General features: G+C 37.2%; 1 protein-coding gene across 2 annotated transcripts in view; it reads right to left on the bottom strand.

Moving 5' to 3' along the window:
* Window positions 1-24,285, bottom strand: part of ZCWPW2 (zinc finger CW-type and PWWP domain containing 2) — a 175,749-nt gene that overhangs the window by 117,169 nt on the left and 34,295 nt on the right. For both annotated transcript variants that reach the window (XM_069088546.1, XM_069088547.1), the window contains exon 2: window positions 6,481-6,820. In XM_069088546.1, the coding sequence (XP_068944647.1) occupies window positions 6,481-6,815 (335 nt within the window). In that variant the 5' untranslated portion in view covers window positions 6,816-6,820. The remainder of the gene's footprint in view (window positions 1-6,480; window positions 6,821-24,285) is intronic.

The raw sequence follows: 24,285 nt of genomic DNA, 5'->3' as shown, positions 1-24,285 counted from the left end.
GGGACACGGTGCATACAGAGGGTACCGTAATGTAGCGTGTAGCACAGGGGATCACCTTCACTACAGTAGCAATCTCAATAGGGCTTATTTTCGGGGGAGGGCTTATTTTAGAGGAATCTTACACAGTAAGGGGAGGGCTTATTTTCAGGATAGGTCTTATTATCGGGGAAACACGGTACTTGATCTGTTTCTCTGTCTTGAGAATTCTGTCTGTGTATTCTGAAGTTTGGCATGCTGACCTTTTCCCCCTGAACTAGGTAAACGATACATATTTGACTGATTAAAGTAAGCTTGTTAACCCTCATCAGTATTGAGGTCAGGGAACCAAAATGTTGAAGTTTAGGGGTGCTCAGGACCCCAAAATACCAACAGTGGATCCTGCTTGAATGAATTCAACTCAAGTCTTCATTCAGTCAAAGAAAAACAAAGTTTATTAAAGATACACCATACTGGCCAGACTCTTAAGAAATCTCACCATTGGCTAGACTCTTAAGGAATCTGAGCATTTCAGGTCAGGTAGAATCTGAGATAGATTGAATCTGAGGTAGATTAAATCGGAGCACCTTTATGGAGGCAAGATGGATCTTATATACAGAAAAACTGTGGGAGAGATCTAGGGGTAGTCAAGTAGTCTGGGGTTGCTAGAGAAGAGGTTTAGGGAGGGTCTTGATGGAAGTGGTCAGTAGAGGTAAATAGAGGTCAGGAACCCAGAAAATGGGATTTTGATGGAATCAAGGATGGAAAGTAGCCAGAGCTAATTGACAATGGACTGGAGGCTAGTTTAAGGCTAACAGATTTAGGCATGAAAAGTCAGATCAAGTGGGAAGATTCAAGAAAGAGTTCAACGTGGGGTTTTCCAGGACCTATGGACAAATGGGACTCAAATTCTCTTGGGGTAAGGGGTGAAGATCTCAACTTGGGTCTGTACCCCATCAATGGGACAGTGTCTTCTGTTACATGTAGGAATTAGCTTTGTTCTGGGAGTGAGACACAATGGAAAAGTGGAATTCACAAGGCAAGCTCTACAAGGCAATGGTAGAGACTGTGTACAAGGACAATCCAGAATGAATACCTTGGAAGTTATGATCCCATAAAGAATAAAGATGTTGAGGTTTAGGGGTGCTCAAGACCCCAAAATACCAATACATCGGGTCCTGTCGAATGAATTCAACTCAAGTCTTCTCTCAGCCAAAGTAAAGCAAAGTTTTTTAAAGATTCACCATAAAGGAGCCTAAATATCTGTGATGCTTGTACTGGACAAGCAGGCCAGAATAATCTGACACAGAGTGAGTCTGCACTAGATTTAATTCTCAGCCCCTTCATGGAGGTAATATAGATCTTATATACAGAAAGATTGTGGGAGGATTTAGGGGTGGTCTGGACTAGGAGTTTGGAGAGGGTCTTGAGGAGGAGTCTAAGAAGGATCTTGAGGGAACTGATGTCAGACTCCAGTAATGAGATTAAAGGTGGGAAATAGCTGAAGGCTTCCTAGAGATGACAGACAATGAAGGGCTAGGCTAGTTTAAGGGTAACAGATTTGGGTACAGATATTTTGATAGAATCAAGGGTGGGAAGTAGCTGGACAATGGAGGGTTAAGCTAAGTTAAGAGTCAGAGATTTGGGCCTAGCTATAATGAAAGGCTTATGGCTTAGCAAATGCCTTATCAAATGGGAAGATTCAATCAGAGTTCAAGGGGTTTCCCAGAGCCTGTACCCCATCAGAGAGAGACTAGAAAATTATAGAGGTCATGAACCAGAGAAGGAGGGTCTGAGAATAGACAGGAGACAATAAGTAATGAAAAGAGTGAGAAAAAACTTCTCTAAAAAGGGGTGCAAAAATGAATATTAAAAAATATTCATGAATAGGACTAGCTTAATGAAAGAATAGAAAGAGGGAATGTACTTGACTGAAAAGAAAAAATGGGGGAGTCGGGGATCAAACAACCAGATAAAAGCAGGAAATGTGAAGGAATCAATAAGCAAAACCTCAGTGGGAAAGGGGTTAATGGGAGGAGGCTGGAGATGAAGGAAACAGAGTCATTGGGAATAATAACTGAAGGAATCTAGCACTGTGTTTACAAGAAATGAGGGAAAAATTATAACCCCCCCAAAAAATTAGAGACAAATGGAGGAAAATAAAAACATAACTATCACAAGTGTGAATAGATTAAAAATTCAATAAAATGAAAAAGAGTGACAGGTTGGATAAGAATATACTCTGTTGCTTAGAAGAAATTATTTAAATAAGAAAGTCATCCAAAATAAAACTGAGGGGATGGAAAAAATTTACTACACTCCAAGTGAATTTAAAAAAGAGTTGCAATCATGTTATTTGATAAAACAAAAATGAACCAAAAAAATAAAAAGGAATAAATAAGGACACTATATTACATAAACTATATTAAAAAGGAACCATTGATGACAGACCAACATTAGTAATAAACTTATACACTCCAAATACCTTAGCATCCAAATTCATAAAGTAAACATTAACTGAACTAGAAGATGCAGACAATATCAACAGGAAACCTCAATATCCCTCTCTCAGTTATGAGTCTAACAGAAATAGAAACAAAAGGGAAAAGATGGAACTGAACAAATTGCAGGAGAGATTGCAGTTAAAAGACTTATGGCATCTTCTAAATAGGATGGTAAAAGAATATAATATCTCTCAGTACCACGTGGAACTTTTATAAAAACTGGCAATGACAATGACAATTGACAAGGGGCTCCAAGGTATTGCAAGCAAAGGTAAAAAGGCAGAAATAGTTAATACTTCCTTTATAGATCATATAAACAATAAAAATGGTTATTGCTTCAGGGACCACAAACACCAACCCAAATGGAGATTTAACAAGGAAATCCTAAATAATGAGTAGGTCGAAGAACAAATCATAGAAACAATAATTATATGAAAGAAAATTATAATGATGAAACAAAATAAGAAAATTTCTGGAATGTAGCTAAAGCAATCCTCAGGTGGGGGTAAATCATATCTCTCTAAAAATACATTAACAAAATAGAAAAAGACAGGAATAATGAGCTGAATATGTATTTAAAAATCAGAAAGCTAACACATAAACATAAAATAAGCAAGAAAGAGGCGACATTAAAAATTAGAGGAGAAAAATATAAATTATGAGCCAAGAAAAACACTGAAATGATAAAAGTAAAAGCTGGTTCTTTCCAAAGACTAAAAAAAATTGATAAGCCTCTAGTTAATAAGATGAAAAAGAAGAGGAGAGAAAATCAAATCAATAAAATAATAAATAAGCTAGGTGAAATCTGAACAAAATCAGAAAAAATAACAATTACCAGAACATATTGTGCACCATTATATACCACAAAACTTAAGACACAAAAGAAATAGAATACATTCAAGAATATAAAATACCCAGACAATCAAAAGGAAAGTCAAAAGTAGGTTCCTTTTTGTCTTTTTCTTTCTTCTTTCTTTTTGACAGCCTGCAATCACTAAATGAAATAAAACAATCCTATTTTAAAATCCTTACATTAGGCATTTGGCAAGTATATGGCTATATTCTGTTATGCAATTATTATTCAAAGAATCTGTCACATTGTGCTGGATGACAAAATTTCAACTTGGTCACTGACCCTAGGCAAGAATTTATGGGTGTGGTTCACTTTAACTACAGATCTACAGAGTTTATACAAAAATGTGTACTTTAAAAATATGAAAGTTGCAGCGGCTAGGTAGCGCAGTGAATAGAGCACTGGCCCTGGAGTCAGGAGGACCTGAGTTCAAATCCGACCTCAGACACTTGACACACTTACTAGCTATGTGACTTTGGGCAAGTCACTTTACCCATATTGCCCTCCAAAAAGCAAAAAAACAAAAAATCTGAAATTTGAGAGTAATTATTTGCGTTATAAAAGTATTCCCTAACATGTTCTTTTAAATCGATCTCAATAATGCATGTGAAATATGATTCAACTTATATGTGACAATATAATATGTGACTTATTACAACTGTTCAAAAATAATTTATACAAAATTATGTACTCATGTATTCATATCTGGTATCACCTACAATAATGATGGTTCACATTTCTTAAGGATTTTAGACAGTTTGTGAAAGTTTTATTATTCTCAACCAGGTTTCACTAGTAAGTCTCCAAGACCAATATCCTTTCCAATCGCCTATGAAATAAAGAGTAATGTTTGGTTTAGCTTTACTATTTACTCCGTAGCTAGATCCCTTGGTAAAACAAAACAAAACAAAGACATTTAAGTATAGTAAATTTCCTTTATTTTGCTTGCAACACTGTTATAAATATTTTTGCTTTCTTTTAAGAAAAATGTCCATAATATTCAGCTTTATTCTTTAAAAAAAAAATGGTTCAACTTTTTTTGACATTTCATCTGAGGTCTTCTATTGCTTGACTTGGATAAAAATGAAGATCTTTTCCATGCTACACACTTTCAAGTGACACAGTGTATGTAGTAAAACTAGAGAAGAAACTACAAAGCTTTTTCAATAGTAGAAGATTACACCGAGGCTTCAGACAATACTCTACAGATGTCTGAATTCACAGTGTTTTCATTTTTAAAATGTTTAAATACAATTTCCAAGAGTACTAACTTAGTGGAAAATTATCTACTTTTAATTTTCTTAACTACTTATTTACTCTCTCACTTAGAAGTGTCCTGTATTTCTGAAAAAAATTATATTTCTAAATATATGAATGCTATCCTTTGAACTGTTTCAGAAAAGGGAAAAATTGTTTTTCAGTCTTATCACACAAAGAAATATTATTTTTCTGGCATATTGAGAAAGATTATACATAAATATAAGTTATTATTATCATTAAATTTATCACTATGATACTTCTTTATTTCTGGATTAGGAAGAAACCAAGCATTTTTAAGTATCTAATATGAGCCAAGCAAATATTGCTGCTTTTCACATAAGTGCTTTTCAAATATCTCATTTGATCTTCCCAATAACCCTAAGAGGGAGGGGCTATTGTTATCCCCATTTTACTGCTGAGGAAACTGAGGCAGACAAAGGATAACTGACTTTCCCAGGGTAACACAACTAGTAAGTGTTTGAGAGCAGATATGGACTCAGTGCATCCTGACTCCAGGCCTAGAGCTCTGTTCACTGTACCACTTACCTGCCTAAAATAGATTAATATAGATACTAATCAATTAAGTCTCCTCAATTTTTTCATTCTTGAGAAGAATTGTTACACAGTAGTACTACTTTAGATAAAATGAGGTATTCTTATCTTTGTTCCATTCTTAAAACATATGAACTGAAGTAAAAATTATTTAAAACCATCATTAAAAAAAACCTTTAATTGACCTTTGCCATTTCCTTCATCATCTATCTTTACTACCTTTGACAGTTATTCTCCCAGAAAATGTCATTTCTAGTCATTGTCTCCATTTCCTTGCATCTCACTAACTTCATAACACCTTGAAGTTTCATTTTTGATTCCATCAGTCCCCTGGAACTGCTTTTTATACAAGGTTATGAATGACTGTGGCTGCTAAATCTTTATAATATTTTCTCAGTCTTTGTCATCCTTCACCTCTGCAATTTTTGACATTTTTAACCATCCTTTCCTCCTGGATAGTCTCTCTTCCCTTAATCTTCATGTGACAATACTTCTTTCTGGTCTTCCTTCTACCAGTTTGCCCACTCCTTGGCTCTATCTCCTTGTTGGATCATCATCCATATCCTGGACCCTGAACACATATCCCCAAAATCTCTATCATAGGCCCTCCCCTACTCTCCTCCCTCTAGATAATCCCTAGATTTCATTTATCATGACTATGTGGATGACTCCCAAATGTACACATTTCCTCTCTCTTGCATTCTCCAATAAATCAACAAATATTTACTAAGTGAAAGGAAGTGTGGCCTAGCAAAAAGAGAGCTAACTTTGGAGTTAGAATTCAAATCAGGTCCTGCCTCTGATCTATACTGGTTGTTTGGCCATTGGGCAAATTTCCTAACCTCCTGGTACCCCAAGGAAATCTGTAACATGATACAATTGCAGAACATTTCTTATCTGCATTGGTAGAGGGAGATTCCACATGAAAATTACTCAAATCAAAGAAATCACATGTCCAAATTTTAAAAGAAAGGAAGCAAGGAAGGGAGGGCGGAAGGAAGCTATACAAAATGGGACTCTAGGCTATTAGTGTTCCAGGAAAGATTTCTAATGGCTATCACTATCTTACTAAAATCTTGAAGACACACCTAGTAAATTGATGACTATATAATTGGAAAAATCAAATCAACATTTCAGTACTCAGTATTTTTAAATGGCCTTGAAATACTTATAGTTCATATTTAGGCCTGGTGTCAAAATCATTTCGTCAATCATATTTATATAATGTGTTGCTTTTCTTTAGTTTAGTTTTGTTTTTTTGGGGGGGGAGTTAATGGTTGGACCTTAAATTTTAGGTGCTTTCTATATTTATGACTTTTCCAGTTTTAATCTTACCTTGGATAACTGCACAATTTCACTAAGATTAGACTTCCTATAGGAAGCTGTGAATAGACATATTTAAATCCACTTTTAAGAATATGAGACTCTTCAGGAAAGCATTCTTCAGAAGCAGAGCATGTATTATGGTTTGGGTCAGTGTTCATGAAGCAAAACCACGACTCACTGCGATCAACTTGGTCAGCATCTTCACTAGATAACAACCTCCATTTTAAACAATTCTCATTCTCACATTGAAACCATATTTTATCTACATACAAGTTGTCTTCATTTATTTCAGTTTTCTTTAATTTCTTGCACTCAAACTTTTTTTTTCTTCCCGGGAATGGCATTTTTCCTAGGATTTAGAAAAAAAAAAATGGGAGTACTATAAATATAAGAGAATGTGGTTAACAACAACAATTCTAATTATTACCGAGGAATTTTCCTATTTTATTTCATACTTATCATCCCCACCCCCAGCCCCATTTCTCCAGCCTGCAAAGAAGCAACTCTAAACAAGTTGTGTCCACCAATAGGAAGCAAGAGTACAAAATAAAAGCAGTATTTACTGAAGGCATAAATAATCAACCCATTGACTTCTGCCTTTACACTAAGCCTCCAGACACTTAGTAGCTGTAAGCAAGTCGCTTAACCCTGTTTGCCTCAGTTTCCTCATCTGTAAAAGGAGCTGGAGAAGGAAATGGCAAACCCCTCCAGTATCTTTGCCAAAAAATTCCCTAAAATCCAAATGGGGTCACAGAGTTGGACACAATTGAACAACAACCTCTCCTTCTCTTCCAGTACAGATTCAAGTCCCTTTTCCTCTTTTTTTTTCTCTTCCCTTAACCTATCCTCATTCGGTATGTACCTACATTCTAACATACTTCTGGAAACCTCCTCCTCTTCCTCGTCCCAACCCAGACCCACTATAGTCCTTATATGAGTACATTGATATTTCTACCACTATAGTCATCACCACCATTACCACCGCCTTCATCATCCCTCCTTTACCCCGCTCAATTCAAAGTGAGACTCATGATATTCCTGTTTCTGCCACTGATTTGTTCTATGATTGAACAATATTCACTTGCAGTGCCCTAATTGCAAGAAATAAGTTCCTTTCCTCTCCCTCCGTTAAAGTTTCTTGACAATTTATGGGGGGGGGGGGGTTTGAGCCTTCATGTTATTTGATTTTTTGCTTTTCTTCATTGATCCTTAAAGACAATGGAATACTAAAGGGCAATAGTATTCTTGCCCTTTTAGTGTGTGAACACTTAATCATTGTTTTCCCTTTTTTTTGAGTTCTTCAATTTTTTTTACAGCTTTCTTAAATATTCTTTGTAACTATATTTCAATAAAATGTTGATTTCCTTTGTAATCCTATGGGTTTTATTTATTTAAAAACATAATTCTTGGCACCAAACCCAAGGTAAACATCCTAGGTACCCCAGGAAGGGGAGAAAAGGAACTGTGAGTTACTTCCTTTTCCACATGTGGTCTCTAAATGTGAGCCTACTTTCTCCCAGACTCTCTGTATGGGCTGGTGGGAAAGTATGTCATAGACTTTAAGGGTGGGAAATGGTTTTGTACCAACTGTTTTTACTATAGCTGACTTGTAAGCACTGTTTATAAAAAGCTAATTAAGGCAGGGTAACTGCTTGGTATCAACTGATGATCATGAAGAGAAATATACCAGTAGGGGCATGTGCATAGTAGCACTAGAGAAGTCTGCCCTCCAAACCTCAGGCTATCTCCAGATTCCTGGGGGAATACAGTAGGTATCCTCAGGTGACCTACTCATCAGAGCATAGATATCTTCATCTTAGAGCATGACCTACATTGCAGTAGTCTCCTAATTGGTCTCCTTGTCTGAAGTTTCTTTCCTCTCCAAAAGCATACTCCACACAAGCTGCCAAATTTTCCTAAAGTATGAGTTTAACTATGTTACTGCTTTGCTCAGTAAGCTTCAATGGCTCCCTATTGCCTCTAGAATCGAATACAATATCCTCTGTTTAGCCTTTCACAATTTAGCTCCAATTCACCTTTCCACACTTATTATATATTATTCATTTTCCCTTCCTCTACTATCCATATAAACTAGATTTCTTGCTGTTTCTTCAACCCAAAATTCTTATCTCTTGTCTCTGTACTTTTATAATGGCTATCTTTCATACCTAGAATACATTCTCTTCTCATCTGAATCTCTTAGAATTTCTAGTTTCCTTAAAGCTCTCCATAACTGCCATTTTCTATATATATAAAACCTTTCACAATCCCCCTAACACTAGCAGCAAAGACATTTTCGTATGTTTTATATATACTCAAATGTATATTATTTTCTCCCTCAACATAATATATGCACTTTGAAAGCAGAGACAATATTATTTTTGTCTTTGTGTTCCCAGTGCCTAGTATGTAGATGGCACTTAATGAATGTTTATGGAATGACTGATTCGGTGCTTATCAAATTCAATTCAATTCAGTAAATTTATTAAGCATGGTAAACTTTTATTCAACTAAAGTAAAGTAAGCAGAACTAGAAAAACAATGTACACAATGACTACAAAAATGTAAATGGAAACAACAAAACCAAAACAAATAAAACTGAATGTTTTGAAATTATAATGATGGAAAATAGGACTAGAAATACTACCTTCCCTTCTTTACAGAGGAGAAGAGCTATATGTGTGGAACTCTGTAAATAATGTCCAAATTGATTAATCTGGGATGGATATATTGGGAAATGTGGATGATATAGAAACAAAAGCTAACAATAAACTGATATTAAAAATAAGAACCTAGGGGCGGCTAGGTGGCACAGTAAGTAAAGTGCCAGCCCCAGAGTCAGGAGGACCTGAGTTCGGATCTGGTCTCAGATACTTAACGCACACACACACACACACACACACACACACACACAACTAGCCATGTAACTTTGGGCAAGTTACGTAACCCCAATTGCCCTCCAAAAGGCAAAAAAAAAAAAAAAAGAACCTTACTGACCACCTTGAAGAAAGCAGTTTCAGTTGAATGATGGGGAAAAAGTCAAATTTCTCAGAGTTACAAAGTGAGCGATGATTATTTCTTTACATCCAATGTCCCCATTCTCTGCTCTTTTCTCCTTTATTCTCTGTTGTGAGGGAATGTTGACTGACTTTGGTCAGAATCATCTGCGATTCTATTTAATCAGGAAAAGTTTGAAGAAACAAAGAAAATTGTGCAAGGATGGCTTTTGTGGAAGACTCAAGAGAATCCTATAAGCAAAATTAAGAGGTTAAGAATTCATGATAGTCTAAGTCAGGCCCATCTTTGAAAGAACGTTTTTGCATCTACAGGTTTGTAACTCAGCCAAGCTGGGAATCATTCAGTCAATAAACATTTAGTAAACAGTTACTATGAACCAGACACTGTGCTAAGCTCTGGTGACACAAAAAGAGGCCTTGCCCTAGAGGAGCTCACAATCTAAATGGGGGAGGGGGAGAGGAAGATGGACAAGAAAACCAAACAAATATGTACAAACAAGCTACATATGAGATAAAGAGGCAATTAATAAAGGCGCTAGAATTAAGAAGAGTTGGAAAAGGCTTCCTGGAGAATATGAGATTTTACTTGGGACTTGAAGGAAGCCAGGAAAGCCAGGAGGTAGAGATGAGCAGAGAGCTTTCCAATCATGAGGAACACCAGAGAAAATGCCTAGGGCCTAGAGATGGAACGTTTCATTCATGTAATAACCGGATCATGGTGGGGAATAAGGTACAAGGTGGAAAGAGGAGGCTTTGAAGGTCTCTGAATTCCAGAGAATTGTATTCTTGGCTCTAGAGATGACAGGGAGCCATTAGAGTACAGACGGGTAGTGGAGTGACATGTTTGGCCCTGGACTTTAGGAAGATCACCTTGGCAGCTAAAGAGAGGAAAGATCTGAAGAAGAGACCTGAAGCAGGAACACCCACCAGAGGCATGGCAGGAATGACATGAGTGAGGTGAGAAGGTTCTGTATCCCAGTACTTTCAGTATCAGAGGAAAGAAGAATATGTTTCAATGATGAAATTATCAGGCCTTCAAAGATGACAACCCAAGTTGTGAGCCTGGGGGACAATAACAGAAAAGTTGGGAGTGAATACTTAGTGGGAAAGAAAACAAGGTTAGTTCTGGACATACTGAGTTTAAGACTGTCGGGGTGGCTAGGTGGCACAGTGAAGAGAGAACCGGCCCTGGCGTCAGGAGGACCTGAGTTCAAATCCAGCCTCAGACACTTAACACAAAAACTAGCAATGTGACCTTGGGCAAGTCACTTAACCCCAATTGCCCTCCCAAAAAAGCAAAAAAAAAAAAAAAGACCATATCAGACATCTAGTTTGAGATATCTGAAAGGCAGTTGGAGATGTATGACTGGAACAAGATTAAGGCAAGATAGGTACATAAGGTACATATGAGAATGATCAGTTTAGAGATGGTAATTAAATCCATGGGAGCTTCTGAAATCACCCTATGAAGTGGTAAAGGGAAGAAGAGAGCCCAGGAAAGAGGCCTTTGGGACACCTATGGTTAGAGGGTATGACCTGGATAAAAATCCAGCAAAGGAAACTGAGGAGTGGTCTGACATAATAAAAAGAGAGTAGCAGTCCAAAAACTTGAAGAAGAGAGTACCAAGAAGAAGGTGAGTACCAAAGGCTGCAGAGAGGTCAAGGAGAATGAGAACTGAGAAAAGATGATGGTATTTGTCAAATGAAAGATCATCAGTAACTTTGGAGAAAGCAGTTTCAGTGGAATGATATGGTCAGAAACCAGATGGCAAAGGGCTAAGAAGAGAACGAAAGGAGAAAAAATGGAGGCATCTATTGTGGACAGCCTTTTTAAAGAGTTTAGACCAAAACAACAGAAAAGATTATATAGTACAATACTTAGTGAGGATGGAAGGATCAAATAAGGGTTTTTTTCATCATGAGGTGACATGTGCACATTTGTAGGTAGTAGAGAAGGAACCAATAGACAGGAAGATATTAAAAATAAAGGACAGAGTGGGGATGATAGAGGAGATCCTCTGGAGGAAACAGAATGGAATAGGTTGCTTGGGTAGGCTAGGTTTGCCTTGGTAAGGAGCAAGGTCACCTCCTTCTGTGAGACAAAAAGTGAAAGAAGAGACAGCATCTGAGTGATATGAGATGAAGAAAGAGCTAATGACAAATAGCCCCAATTTTTCCCATAAAAATTAAGGCAAGACATTCAGCTGAGAAGGTAGGGGTAGGGGGAACAAAGAAAGGCTTGCGGAAGGATGAAAAAGTTTGGAAGAATCACTATGGGGCATGGGATAGTAAAATGATAACAGAGATAAAGAAGGGTTGCCTAGCAGCAGTGAGGACCCAGCTGAGTGATGTAACATAAATTTGTATGGGACACAGAACAGTTGCACGATTTTCTCTACCTTTGTTTAGCAGCACATGTGTAGGAGAAAAACTTATGGATGGTGGGAGTGATCCAAAGCTAAGGTTTAATGGAACATAATCAGTGATATGATAAGAGGGCCAGGGACTCAAGAGAAGATGTCCCCATTAGAGCTGAACTGGTTCAGGAGGAAGTTAAGCTAGGAGAAAGAGGAGAGAGTAGCTAGTGAAGGGGAGATGACCTGGGAAAAAATTGAGGGGTCAAGGGATTAGAGGTTGTGGTGTAGACAAAGAGTAGGATTTGGTAAAGGAAGGCAGAGAGAGATGGAAAGCAATTGGATTATGGTCAGATAAGGTGATTTTGGAATTCTTGAACTTGGAAGTGGTACATTTGTGGGTATGGTCTTTGCATGTGACTAGGTAGAGTGGAAGTGTAGGTCATGGGAAATGAGTAGGGTTGGGGAACTGAGTGGCTAGGGTATTTGAGAGTCACTATGAGTACTGAAGTTCTCTAGTATGAGGGCAAGAGGTGGAGAGGAAAGGAAAATTTGTAAGACTGAACTCTGAGGAAGGTAGACCAAAAAGTCAGTAAACAGTGGCTAGCAGGATTTTGATTGGGTGGTAGATATGGATTGCATGAAACTCAGAGGAGAAGAGGATACTGAGTGATGGAAGTAGGGGGAGAACCTGGAAGTGGCAATGAGAAGCAATTCCAACTCCCCTGCCTTAACCAGTGAACTGAGAGGAATGAGTGAAAATGTGGCCACTATACTAGAAAGGGTATCCAGAGAGGCTATATCATCCGGAGGGTGCCACATTTTCAATGATTGAGTAGAAAATGGAATGAGTAAGAGAGGAGAAGGTTTAGAATGAAGAGAAGTGTGTTGCCCATGGAACAGGCACCCTAGTGGAAGGGGTGGGTAGTGTTTGGAAGATGAATTACAGTCACTTAGGATCACTGGAATGTGTAAGGTATAACCAGGTAGAATATGTTCATCATTGAGTGTAAGGCACTTCTTCTCTTCCCAGAAGAGGCTGGAAATAAAACATATTTTAACATGCTTTCCTCCAAAGAGATGGGGAGGTAATTATCTCTACCTTAATGTTTAGGGCAAAAGTACAAGACTCCATGAGATACCTACCACAAGGGCAGGCTGTCTTTCATCTCTGCTCGAGCTCTCTCCAAGTTCTCTGCTGCCATTGATGTTGCTTGGGTCTCTGCCGATGGATCTGCACCCTTCACTCCCTGGTCATATGCTACCACCATGGTGAAGTTTAGGAAGCCTGGTAACCATCAAGGTGAGTCAAGAAAATGGATATCCCCAAAGGAGATAAAAGACAAAGAGCATGAGGCCACATCAGAAGATGAAGAAGAAAGCAGTGGAGAAGAGTGGGTGGTATGTTAGGAGAAGAGCGAGAAGACTGTGCTTACACCAGCAAAGTAGGTATCACCAGTCAAAAAAGTCATTGTTGCCACCACCCCTTCCAAGAAAGCAGTCATGACTCCTAGTAAGAAGGACCAAGACCCCTCTCAAGAAAGTGGCTACCCCAGCCAAAGCTGTTATCACATCAGGAAAGAAGGAAGCTACTCAATCTAAAGCAGCAGCACTTCACACACACACCCCCCCCCAAGGGGCAAAAAAAAAAAAAAGGGAAGACTGCTCAAAAAGAAGACAGAGAATCTGAAGAAGAGAACAGTGAAGAGGAGGATTAAGAATTTGAGCCACTCAAAGCTACAAAAATGTGAGCAGCTCTAGTCAAACAAGACTGAGAAAGAAGAGAAAGATGATAGTGATGAGGATGACTCTGAAGAAGCTATGGATACCACTATCTGTGAAAGGGAAGGTTGCTTCCATGAAAGCTGCCCCTGTGGAAGCTGGGGAAACCAAGGAAGCAGAGAAGAAGGAGGAAAATGAGAAGCAGGAGGAAGAGGAAGTATTCATAAAAGAAGCACCAAAGAAGAGGAAAAAGGAAATGAGCAAGCAAAAAATACTGAAATCAAGAAACATAAAATGGAAGGTGAATTTTAATTAATTTTTATTTTTTAATTTAATTATTAATTTTAATTTAATTATTTTTTAATCTCTTCTCTGACAACCCAAACTTCAGTAAAGCCACTTTTAAGCTAAAAAACTGACACCATGGACATCTTTGCAGAAAAGGACCTTATAGCTGTGGATATCTTCATTAGTACCATAAGGAGGTTTGGTTATATGGAATTTGATCAGCTGAAGACATCAAAAAAGCTCTGGAAATCAGTGGCTCCAAAGTCCTTGGCCCTGAAATGGAACTGGAAAAATAAAATAAAATAAAAAAGGTCAAGATGCAAGAATGCTCTTCATCAAGAATCTACCTTATAAAATAACTCAGGAAACACTCAAAGAAGTGTATGAAGATGCTACTGAGGTTAGAGTAGTCTACACCAAAGATGGGGCACTCAAAGGAACTGCCCACATTTAATTTAAGACAGAAGCAGATGTGGACAAGGGCTTTAAAGAGAAAGAGGGAACTGAGCTTAATGGCTAGGCACTCATTCTGGACTATACAAGGGAGACAAGTTAAAGACAAGAGAACTGAAGAGGTAGGAAGAATTCCTGGAGTAGGAACAACAGCAAGCTCGAAGACTCAAAGACACTGGTACTGAATAACCACACCTATAGCACCACTGGAGAAAGTGGAGGAAATGTTTGAGGAGACCACATCAATCTGCTCGATCCAGGACAAGCAAGGCCAACCTAAAGGGAATGTATTCTTTGAATATGGCTCTTCAGAAGATGTGAAAGAAGCTTTGCATTCTTAGACAGTCATCTGGTTGGATCTAAAGAGTCGGAAGACAATACAGCACCAAGGATGCAGTTCTACTAAAGTTTGTTTGTTAAAGGTCTGTTCAAAGACACAACAGAAGAAACATCGAGAGATTCATTTCATGACTCTATTGGTGCCAGGATAGTCACAGACAGGAGGACAGGGCAAAGGGTTGTGTACTTCAGCTCAGCAGAAGCTAAACCTGTGAAGGAGGCCATGGAAGATGGGGAAATAATGGAAATAAAATGTTTCTGGATTGGGCCAAACCCAGTGACTTTGGAGGCCAAAGGGGTAGTTTTGGTCACGGCAGCTTCAGTGGCTGAGGAGGCAGTAGAGGAAGCCAAGGGGCCTTTGGAGATCAAGGTGGTTTCCAAGGGGAGGATACAAGTCACAAGAAAAGATGAAGTTCAAATAGCTTCTTCCTCATTCTCTTTTCCCCTGCCATTTGAATGAATTCTGAGGGTTTTATCCTGTCACCTAATCACAAACAGGATCTTCTGAGGATATTTCAAGATAAACATGCAGTCAAGAGATCATCTTTGGAAAACCTAAATGTCATTTCACAAGAGATAGCATGTTGGTTTTAACTGGATGGATGTTCCATATACATTTTTTGCAGAGATAGGTGATAGGTATAAGAGTTAATCTTTTTGTCTATGAGTTATATCAAGTTTATAATGTTCTACCCCATATACAAAACCATTTTTTCCTACAAAAAGAAAATCCCTATCACATTTCTTCTCTTCCTAGAGAAAAAGAAGAAAACCAGACAGGCACAAACACAATTGTACTTAGTATAATACTTTGGACATAGTGGCTATTGAAATGCTAACGATTAATTGAACCAAAACAGTTTGAGACAATTTGCTAGATTCTGTGCAGAAGTCGACATTAAAGTTATCCTAGAGATAGATAGAAAACAGTTTCTTTTTTTTTTTTTCCTTTTTGGAAGGTGATTGGGGTTAAGTGACTTGCCCAAGGTCACATGGCTAGTTTTTGTGTTAAGTGTCTGAGGCCAAATTTGAACTCAGGTCCTCCTGACTCCAGGGCCGGTGCTCTACTCACTGCTCCACCTAGCTGCCCCTAGAAAACAGTTTCTAGAACTGACAAATTAAAAACATTGAATTTGACTATTTTGATAAAAGCCCTGTAATGTTTATCTGAGCTTATTAATGGAAGGATGAAGAGATCAATAAAATAAGGATTTGCTTCTTGAATTCATATAAAAGAATAAGAAGTATATTAAGCATCTCTACTAAAGAGACTATATCTGATAAGGGCTCATCAGAAATTTTTCCTACGCTGATGATTTTAATTGGCCGTTAAAAGACTTTTTGAGGGACTTGACTACTAAAAAGAAAAATAGTAAATACTAAAATGAAAAACAAATCTCCCCACAAACAAAAGAGAAGTTAAAGTTCTTATGCTCCCACTGATTAAATGAAATTTGTATTGAAATCGTAGTAATCAAAAAAGTTTTAAAAGTATTTTGGAAAAGAATGTGAAACACTCTCTTAAAAAGCCTTAATTTTTTTTAATGTATCAAAGAATTATAGTCTTATTGAATTTTATGAACTAAGAAGGATCATAACTTAACATGACATCATTCAAAATACAGCATTTACTAAGTGTGATTAAATAATCTCCAAGTACTACCCCACCCCAGGACCTTCCAATCATTCAATCAATTACAAAGTCCCTGTTCTAAATACTACTCCACCCCTAGGCTGTACCTTCATTTAGTCCACCACAAAACCCCTCTTCTCAAATGGAGATTAGTTTCCAAACATAAGTAAAGTACCTTCATTTGTTCAATCACAGAGCACAAAAAGGTCAAAAGTTCCCCACCCCCGGATCACAATTGAATCTACCCCAGAGTTACATCAAGTTTAAGCACAGCACTTAATACCCAAATGGAGGTCTTTTCTTCATCTTGACAGAGGCAAGTTCTCAGCAATCTTAGTTCCTGGGGAGACAAGGCTTAGCAAGGCCACAAGATACATTGCCAGTCCCTTCATTAATTCATCCTCTGTCTGTAGAACAGTCCTAGAACCCCTGAAAATATTAACAAAACCCTCTCCCAGGATTTCTGTAAACATACAACAAGAAAATCCTTCTTCAGGGCTTCTGAACCAACAGAAAGGTTCCCAGACCCCTGCAACAACAGCACTGTCCTTCACCAGTGGACAATATTCATTCTGTCTGCAGGACAGTCTCCAGACCCCTGCAACAACAGCACTGTCCTTCACCAGTGGACGGTATTCACTCTCTGTCTGCAGGACAGTCTCAGGGCTTCTTAACCAAAAGCCAGGTTCCAGGACTTCTTCAACAACAGGACTGTCTTTCACCAGTGGACAAATCTGGCAAAACAACATCAAAACAGACAAAGTACCAGCAAAACAGCCATGTCTCCTCAGTCCTTGGCAGCTCCGGGGGCAGGTCTCAAAAGTCAGGGCGATTCAAAGTGGCCCCCAGCAATCCTTCTCAGTCTCTCTCTCTGCCTCCACGAGGTGCTGCTTCCAAAAAGTTCTTCTGCCTCTCTCTTGTCTCTCCAAATCTACGTCACTAGCTCCTCCCAGTTCAGGACTCTCTTTTCATATCAACAAGTCCATCCCACAGGTGGGATTAACAAGCTCTGGGTTTTAACGCAATCAATTTGAAAAACCAAGCCAATACAGGGGAATCTTTAAATGCCATTACTATCACACCTGCTAGAACTTTCTTCTTTGTGAGTTTTTTATACTAATAAGATCAGATTTCAACCCATTGTAAAATAAAACCTTACTGTATACTGTCCTAGTCTCTATTTATTATACCAGTCTCTGATGATGTATGATTATAATCAATCAACATGCATTTATTAATATGATGTCTTTGTGTGTAGAATGTAGAATCAGTCTTTTTACATGGTAGTCACACAACTAATTAATTAGAATTAAAGCCAAAGTCACTTGTCTTGCTCAATTTGTTTTATGTATGATCCTTGTAGACAAGGACTTATACTTTTATTTTGTGCTCTACTAATAGAGAAGTAAGCATGTTCTTCTTGAACTCTCTGATCTGTTATCTTCAATGGTGAGAGTGTTCCCTCAAACAGTGTGGATTGCAACATGTCCATTCCTTCCCAACCTGTGCAACTTTTGTCCCCATCCTCCAGAAAATCCTCCACACAACTTTCTTGACATTTCATTGGACACCAATGAAACACATGACTAAAGAAATGCAGTTAACTACTGCAGCCCTATGCAACTAGCCCATGCCCTTTCCTAGCTATACATTTTTCTGATGATATCTATCATGTCCCTTCTCTTGTACAGCTCATTATTGGTAGTATTTTGCAGTATACTCATGTCTACCACACTCCTCTCCAATGTTCTTTGGGTAATTTGTACCTTTAATTCCTCAGTGACTATGATATTCCATAACTTTCCGTCACACAGTATCACCAGAAGAATAACTAATGTTAAGAAGACTGACCTTTGTTTCAGGGAAACATTTGGGGTCATTAAAAGCTTTGTGCAATAACTTAAGGGTAATCTATCATGTTCTTGTCTTGCACAACTCTGGACCCAGCTTATTGTCCATATGTCCAAGATAGATGTACTAATGGACCAGTTCTATGAGTTGTCAATCCTACTGAATATCATAGTCTGTAGCGTAGACATTTTTCGTCCAATTGGATTTTCCTATGTGAAGAGTCAAGCCAAATATGTATGTGCCAAAACTCCTATTTTATCATTCTTATGACCTAAGGATGACAGAGGTTTTCTGATCAATTTTAAATTGAAAAGAGATATTTGAAATTTATGTTTTTGTTAGGATTTAATACTCAGGCATTGAATTTTATTAATGTACAAATAATGCATTAATGTATGAACAAAACCCTAAGCCCTACATATTTGAATGGTTAAGCTGAAATCTTATGCTTATTTTCAATTTTCAAGACTTATCAGACTGTCAAAGGCTACAAATCATCATATGTAAATATACGTGTATACAATATATATGTACATCATTTTTTCTTTCCCAAATTTCATTACAAATAGTGCTTTTGACAATTTCCCTCTTCTCTATTTCTGTGATAATTCTGTTTTCTCCTTGTATGAAGATGCCATTTTTCTCTGTTCTACATTACTGTGGTGTTTCATAAAGGCAAAATTGAACAGAATATCTATGTATAAAAACTCTTTTTCAATTTGTTGTGGCATTATAGCTAGGTCAAAACTCATGAATTGTAAATGTATGAGCTGTAGGTAATAAGAATACTTTGTGAGAGTAGATATACAGACTTAAGGTTGCAGATACATGGCAAGCTTCTAATTTCAAAATCCATTTTGAATTGAAACATAGAATAGAAACAAAGCAGAAGTAGCCTACACTTTCTCCATTTTTCAACTGCCCAGGACTTCACCCTTCTCCTTGGCACTCGACTGCTATGAAGGAGAAAGTATTCTAAGTCAATGACACTTCATGAGTGAAGAGCTTAAGAAAAACTCACTATGATAGTCTATTATAAAATGTTAAAGGGATTAAAAAGATTACTTTTAAAGTTATAGATAAAACTGTCAGATTTTCCTAAGAAGTCAAGATTCACAATGAATACTACTGAGAGGATAAATTGACATTAAGAAAATGTCATTATTATACTAACATTGATACTTATTTTCAAATGTACCTAACTTAAATCACTCAATTATATTATGTTTGCCATAACAATCAGTTCATTCATCCAGGTTAATAGTATTCCTAGTATAGATTATAAAACACTTACTCTCTTGAGACCAGATTCTCATTTCCTTGTGTTATCCATTTCTTCAGTATAAGGAATTCCATTTGACTTCAAAGTGATTGTCATGTGCAGAAGAAGATAAGGTGTCAGAGTAGGGTGGAAATCGGGCTCAGAAAACAACAGTTTTATAATTTTTTTAAAGTTGCTCTAAAAGATGATATCTGGTTCAAATTTTAGCTCACAAAGTATTGCCAAACTAAGATGTACTGAAGGTAGAAATTCTGAACATTTTTAATTATAGAAAACATATTCTGTTTAATTAAGTCTTATTCTGAATTCCAAAAATTAAGTATCATGAAAAACAAGATAATTCATTGGAGAGCCCCCCAAAAAATTAGCTTTAGGATATATAAAACAAGGGATAGCTAAAGAAATTGAGATAATTCAGGACAAATATGACAAGAGATTTTTAAGATAATGGTCATTTATCTCCACTGAGCCAAAAAAAAAAGTAAAAAGAAAAGAAAATGGGTTTAAACTGCAGATTGAGAGACCCAGGTTAGAGAAAAGGAAACATTTTTCAAAAGAGATGTTCTAGAATCATGTCTCATTTCTTTTGCATATTTGCACATATTTGAATACTATTAACCTGGATGAATGAACTGATTGTTATGTCAAACATAAAATAATGGAGAGAGATTTAAGTTAGGTACATTTGAAAGTAAGTGTCTAGACTGATGCTCTGCACTCAGTAGGTCACTAAATGTTGATGACTGTTACTTCACCTAATTCTGCTCAGTTTCTCCTCTACTTCCTGTACAGCATCTGGAGCTGGCTGGGTATTGTACAGAACAGGTGGATAAGAAATTATTTTTTTTAATACTGTATTAAGTCATTACTACTTAAATTGAATTTATTAAATGAAAACAGACTGCCATTCTCTGTAGCACCCCCCAAAAATTTCCTAACAACTTTATATACTGTGATCATTATAGTTATTTACAGCATTAAAATGAAATTGGCTAGACAAGTGAATTAAACTAAACTACGGGAAAAATTCTAGAAAAATTGCCAGAATTTCCTGTTAATTCCTGTTGTCCCTGGATATTACTTTAAAGTACCATGGAAGAGCTAAGAAATAAAAAAAATTAGAAAAGAAAATCAGTTTTTCTTGAATTGAAAGGTTGTGAAGTTTCATTGTTCAACAGGATACAGGTCTTTAAAAATAGAGTGTGTCCAATATGAATTCTTGTGAAGCACCAGTTTTTATTACAATGTGACTGATGTATTCCAGATGGTAAAATTACAACACACCAAAGGAGTTCTGTACGACATCAGAATTTAATGAGATAGTGTGAATAAATGCATATACCATAGGATTGAAGATAAATGTCTACTTATAATAGAAATTGTTTATAAGTGAATGAGAAAAATAATTGTTTTCTAAACAAAGCACACTCATTATTCTTTTGCTCCTTCACTCTGTTGTTAAAAGAAAATTTATTTTTAACTAAGGGATATCCCAGATGATGCAACTGTCCTGGGATTAGGAAAATAATAGCAGATTCATCACTAACTGTAGAGTTTTGCTATTTTAACTTTAAGGGTTTACTTTGTATAATTTGCATTTCTAGTGAATACCTACCTCATTTGTAATTTATGATTAAGGCAGCAATGCTCAACAGTTTTCAGTCTTGCTTTCAATTGTTTGAAAAAAAAAAAATAACCCACCAACAAACTTTTTGAAGCGAAGGAGCATAACTTATATTGTGTATCCCTCCACTTGCCTTGTGCACACTAGACACGTACTAAATATTTTAAAATTTTGAAGTAAGAACTTTTCCATTCATAAATGAATTTACTATTTTTTAAGCTCCATACAATGAAGTACACAACAAAATATGCTGATGATTTCATATCAATAGGAAAGCATAATTTTCTTTAAATTCCACTTAGTAACTTTTGTTCTCATATTATTTTGTTTCTTATCTTTCTTTTAATAGCCTGAGTTTTCTCTACCTACCACTAGACCTCATGAACACAGTGATACAGAAGTAAAACTCAGAAGTTGGCAGTATTAGCTAGGGAAGCAATCGTCAGAAGGCAGCAACAGGGAAAGCCTTGGTCTTTCCTTGCTACCAATAATAAAAGTGAAGAATTTCTCACTCTGGGGAAGAAAATAACTGTCCCTTTCTTTCCAGAATTAACTAATCTGGTTCTTTCTTGGGACCAGTTATGTTAAGCTACACATCACCTAGAAGAAAACAGAAATCCTTTAATAGTAGCAGTGGGTAGTCATAGGAAAGTCAATACAATTAAAACGCTAACAATACCAGTTTCTAATGCCAATTACTTCAGCAACTGCAAATTGCCTACCTCCACAAAAGTAAAAAGTTGATCAAAATATGAAAACAAGCATTATTTCCTGTCTCTTACATAAGTCTCTGGGAAAGAGATCCTTCACCATATGATCCTTTCTTCTCCCTTTAACCTATGATGCATCTCTTGGTAAAAAGGAAACCATAGAAAGCTAAAAAGTTAAGGTTTTCTTTGCTCTACACCTAATAAACTCTAATGAAGCAGAGCATTCTGGGAATGAGATAGCCCAGACAAAGGCATGGAATCAGGAGATGGAGGGTCATGTGCAAGGATCAACCAGAAGGCCAACACAAATGCATCAGAGTGCCAAGAGTCAAGTGTAAGAAGCCTGGAAAGGCAGGAAAGGGCTCAAGGCTTAGGTGCCTGAGAATTTTTGTCATTGAAAGAATCACCAACAAGGAAGCACACAAAGCAGTCTAAGTAGATGCCCTTAGACCATAGTCTAAAGAGCTGAGTGAATGCAGAGAACCTTCTGTTGGAGGGCATCCTGGCCTATTTCAGGAGAGTCCCTTTCAGGAGTCACTTCTTTTGGACAATACTAGTCTGTTGTTTGCATGAAGAGCCTAGAATTAGGACTTAGAATTTTCATGGATTCCACAGTCATTTTTAAATACATGAAGCATCAATCAACTTCCCTCAACTTACCCCTCCAGTAAGGAGTCTGCATGCTCAGTCCTCTTTAGCAATACTACAATTTGAACTGACATTGTTACATTTTGGCAGTTTATAGTGAAGAGAACAAAATAACTCAAACGCCCCCCCTCAATTTCCAGCCAGACCAATGGGTAAACACTAATGAGTAATGAATGATTAGACTCAGGGACTTGCTGATAATTAACAAGTCAGGAATTTCTTCATTAAAAACTGAGGTATCTCTTGGTAAAGGGATCCTAAAGTCTAAGAGAATTTGGAATGGAGAAGACAGAGGAAGAGCTGAGCAGGCTGAGATGCCAGCACATGCCCTGACAGATGGCACACATCAGGTCTTAGGTTACCTCCCCTTGATCTTAAGCTCCCTTCTCCCGTTAGACAGGAGAATGAGCTCCTTGGCTCTATTTTTTTCTTTATTCTGTACAGTGCAATAGGAGAGTCTTCTCCTGCCCTCTGACTTCTTCCTATTGAGCTGAGGATCCCTGCTCTTGTTATCACACTCACCTCTCTTTTTCCCAATAGACAAAGGAGCACTCTGGCTCTTCCATCCATGGCAGACCACACTGGGTCTGGATCTAGTGATAACATGTTTCTAGTGATAATCCATTTCCATTATATTTTCAGGAATACTTTCACATCTCACATCCAGTTCATTCATAGTTGATGAACTGAAGATGTAAAATGAGACATACACTTTTGGACATAGCCAACACAAGAATTTGTTTTACTTGGCTATATGTTTGAAGAATTTTGTTTAATTTATTTTTTCAATTGCTGAGGGCAAAGGAAAGGATGCAAGGAAATAAAATTAATGACTGTTAATTGAAAAAAAAGTTTTAAAAAGTTATACTTAAACAAAAATTGGGTCTGTATTGTAATTACTGAAATATGAATTTCCCTTGGGAGTCCAGGTACTTGATAGTGATTACTAGATCCCTCTCTTGGGAAAAATTTGGTGTTTATTGGGTAGAGTTCAGCCTGCCAAGTGCCCTTATGAATTCTGAAGATAGTTGGGAGAAAGAGTATATAATACTTTAACAGATTTGGGTTTTTGAACTCTTATTAACAGTTTCTGAAAGAAGTTATGTGAGCAAATTTTATTAAACATCTCCCTTTCTTCCCATTTCTGTAACAGATTTTCACAAGAATACGGGTGGTCTCCCCAAAAGTCACTGTGCTCTAGTACACAACAGATAAGTGGTAGAGAAAAACAAGTAGTCTCATTAATAACCCCCTCTCATCTTAATGAAATCATGATGAAGACAGAGCTGTTTATCTTTTTCCTATTAACTTCCTCAGCTTTCTTATGGGGAAATACCTTCATCTTTCCAAATTGCCCAGGAATTTTTTACTCTTAAATGTTAATACATTTAAAATAATAAAACATCTCCTCCTTTCTCCCACCTAAGGGGAAGCCTACTCCCCCAACTAGGCACTTACAGGCCATCTCCCACAGGGTCAGTGACATTGATAATGGCAATGACAATGACTCCTCCTCTCCTCAGGATTCTAAAAGTATCCTAGATGGCCAGAGTTTTTCCACACTATACTCCTGAGCCTCCAGCATTTTCAATTAACCAAATAAATTCCATTAGCTTTTTAAAAAGTGATTTACTGAGAATATATAGCAAAAATTGTAATTGCAAAAATATCCCCTCCAAATTAGAAGCTTACTCTGTCTTTGGGCATACAAAGAAGTAAGCTCTAACTTTAAACTTATTGGTAATGAGGTACACCTGTAAAGAGCAAATGTGACAAAAGAGTGATCCTGGCCTGAAAAGTTCTTTTTTTTTCTTTTTGTGAGATACTCTTTTTTTTTTTTTTTGGCTTTTTGGAGGGCAGTTGGGGTTAAGTGACTTGCCCAAGGTCACATGG

This window comes from Petaurus breviceps, unplaced genomic scaffold (genome assembly GCF_028583685.1).
Source record: "Petaurus breviceps papuanus isolate PSGF00001 unplaced genomic scaffold, PetGlider_PUasm1.0 185, whole genome shotgun sequence".
In the NCBI taxonomy this organism is placed as follows: domain Eukaryota; kingdom Metazoa; phylum Chordata; class Mammalia; order Diprotodontia; family Petauridae; genus Petaurus; species Petaurus breviceps.
The sequence above is the reverse complement of the archived record's forward strand: the minus strand, read 5'-3'. Positions and strand labels throughout refer to the sequence as shown.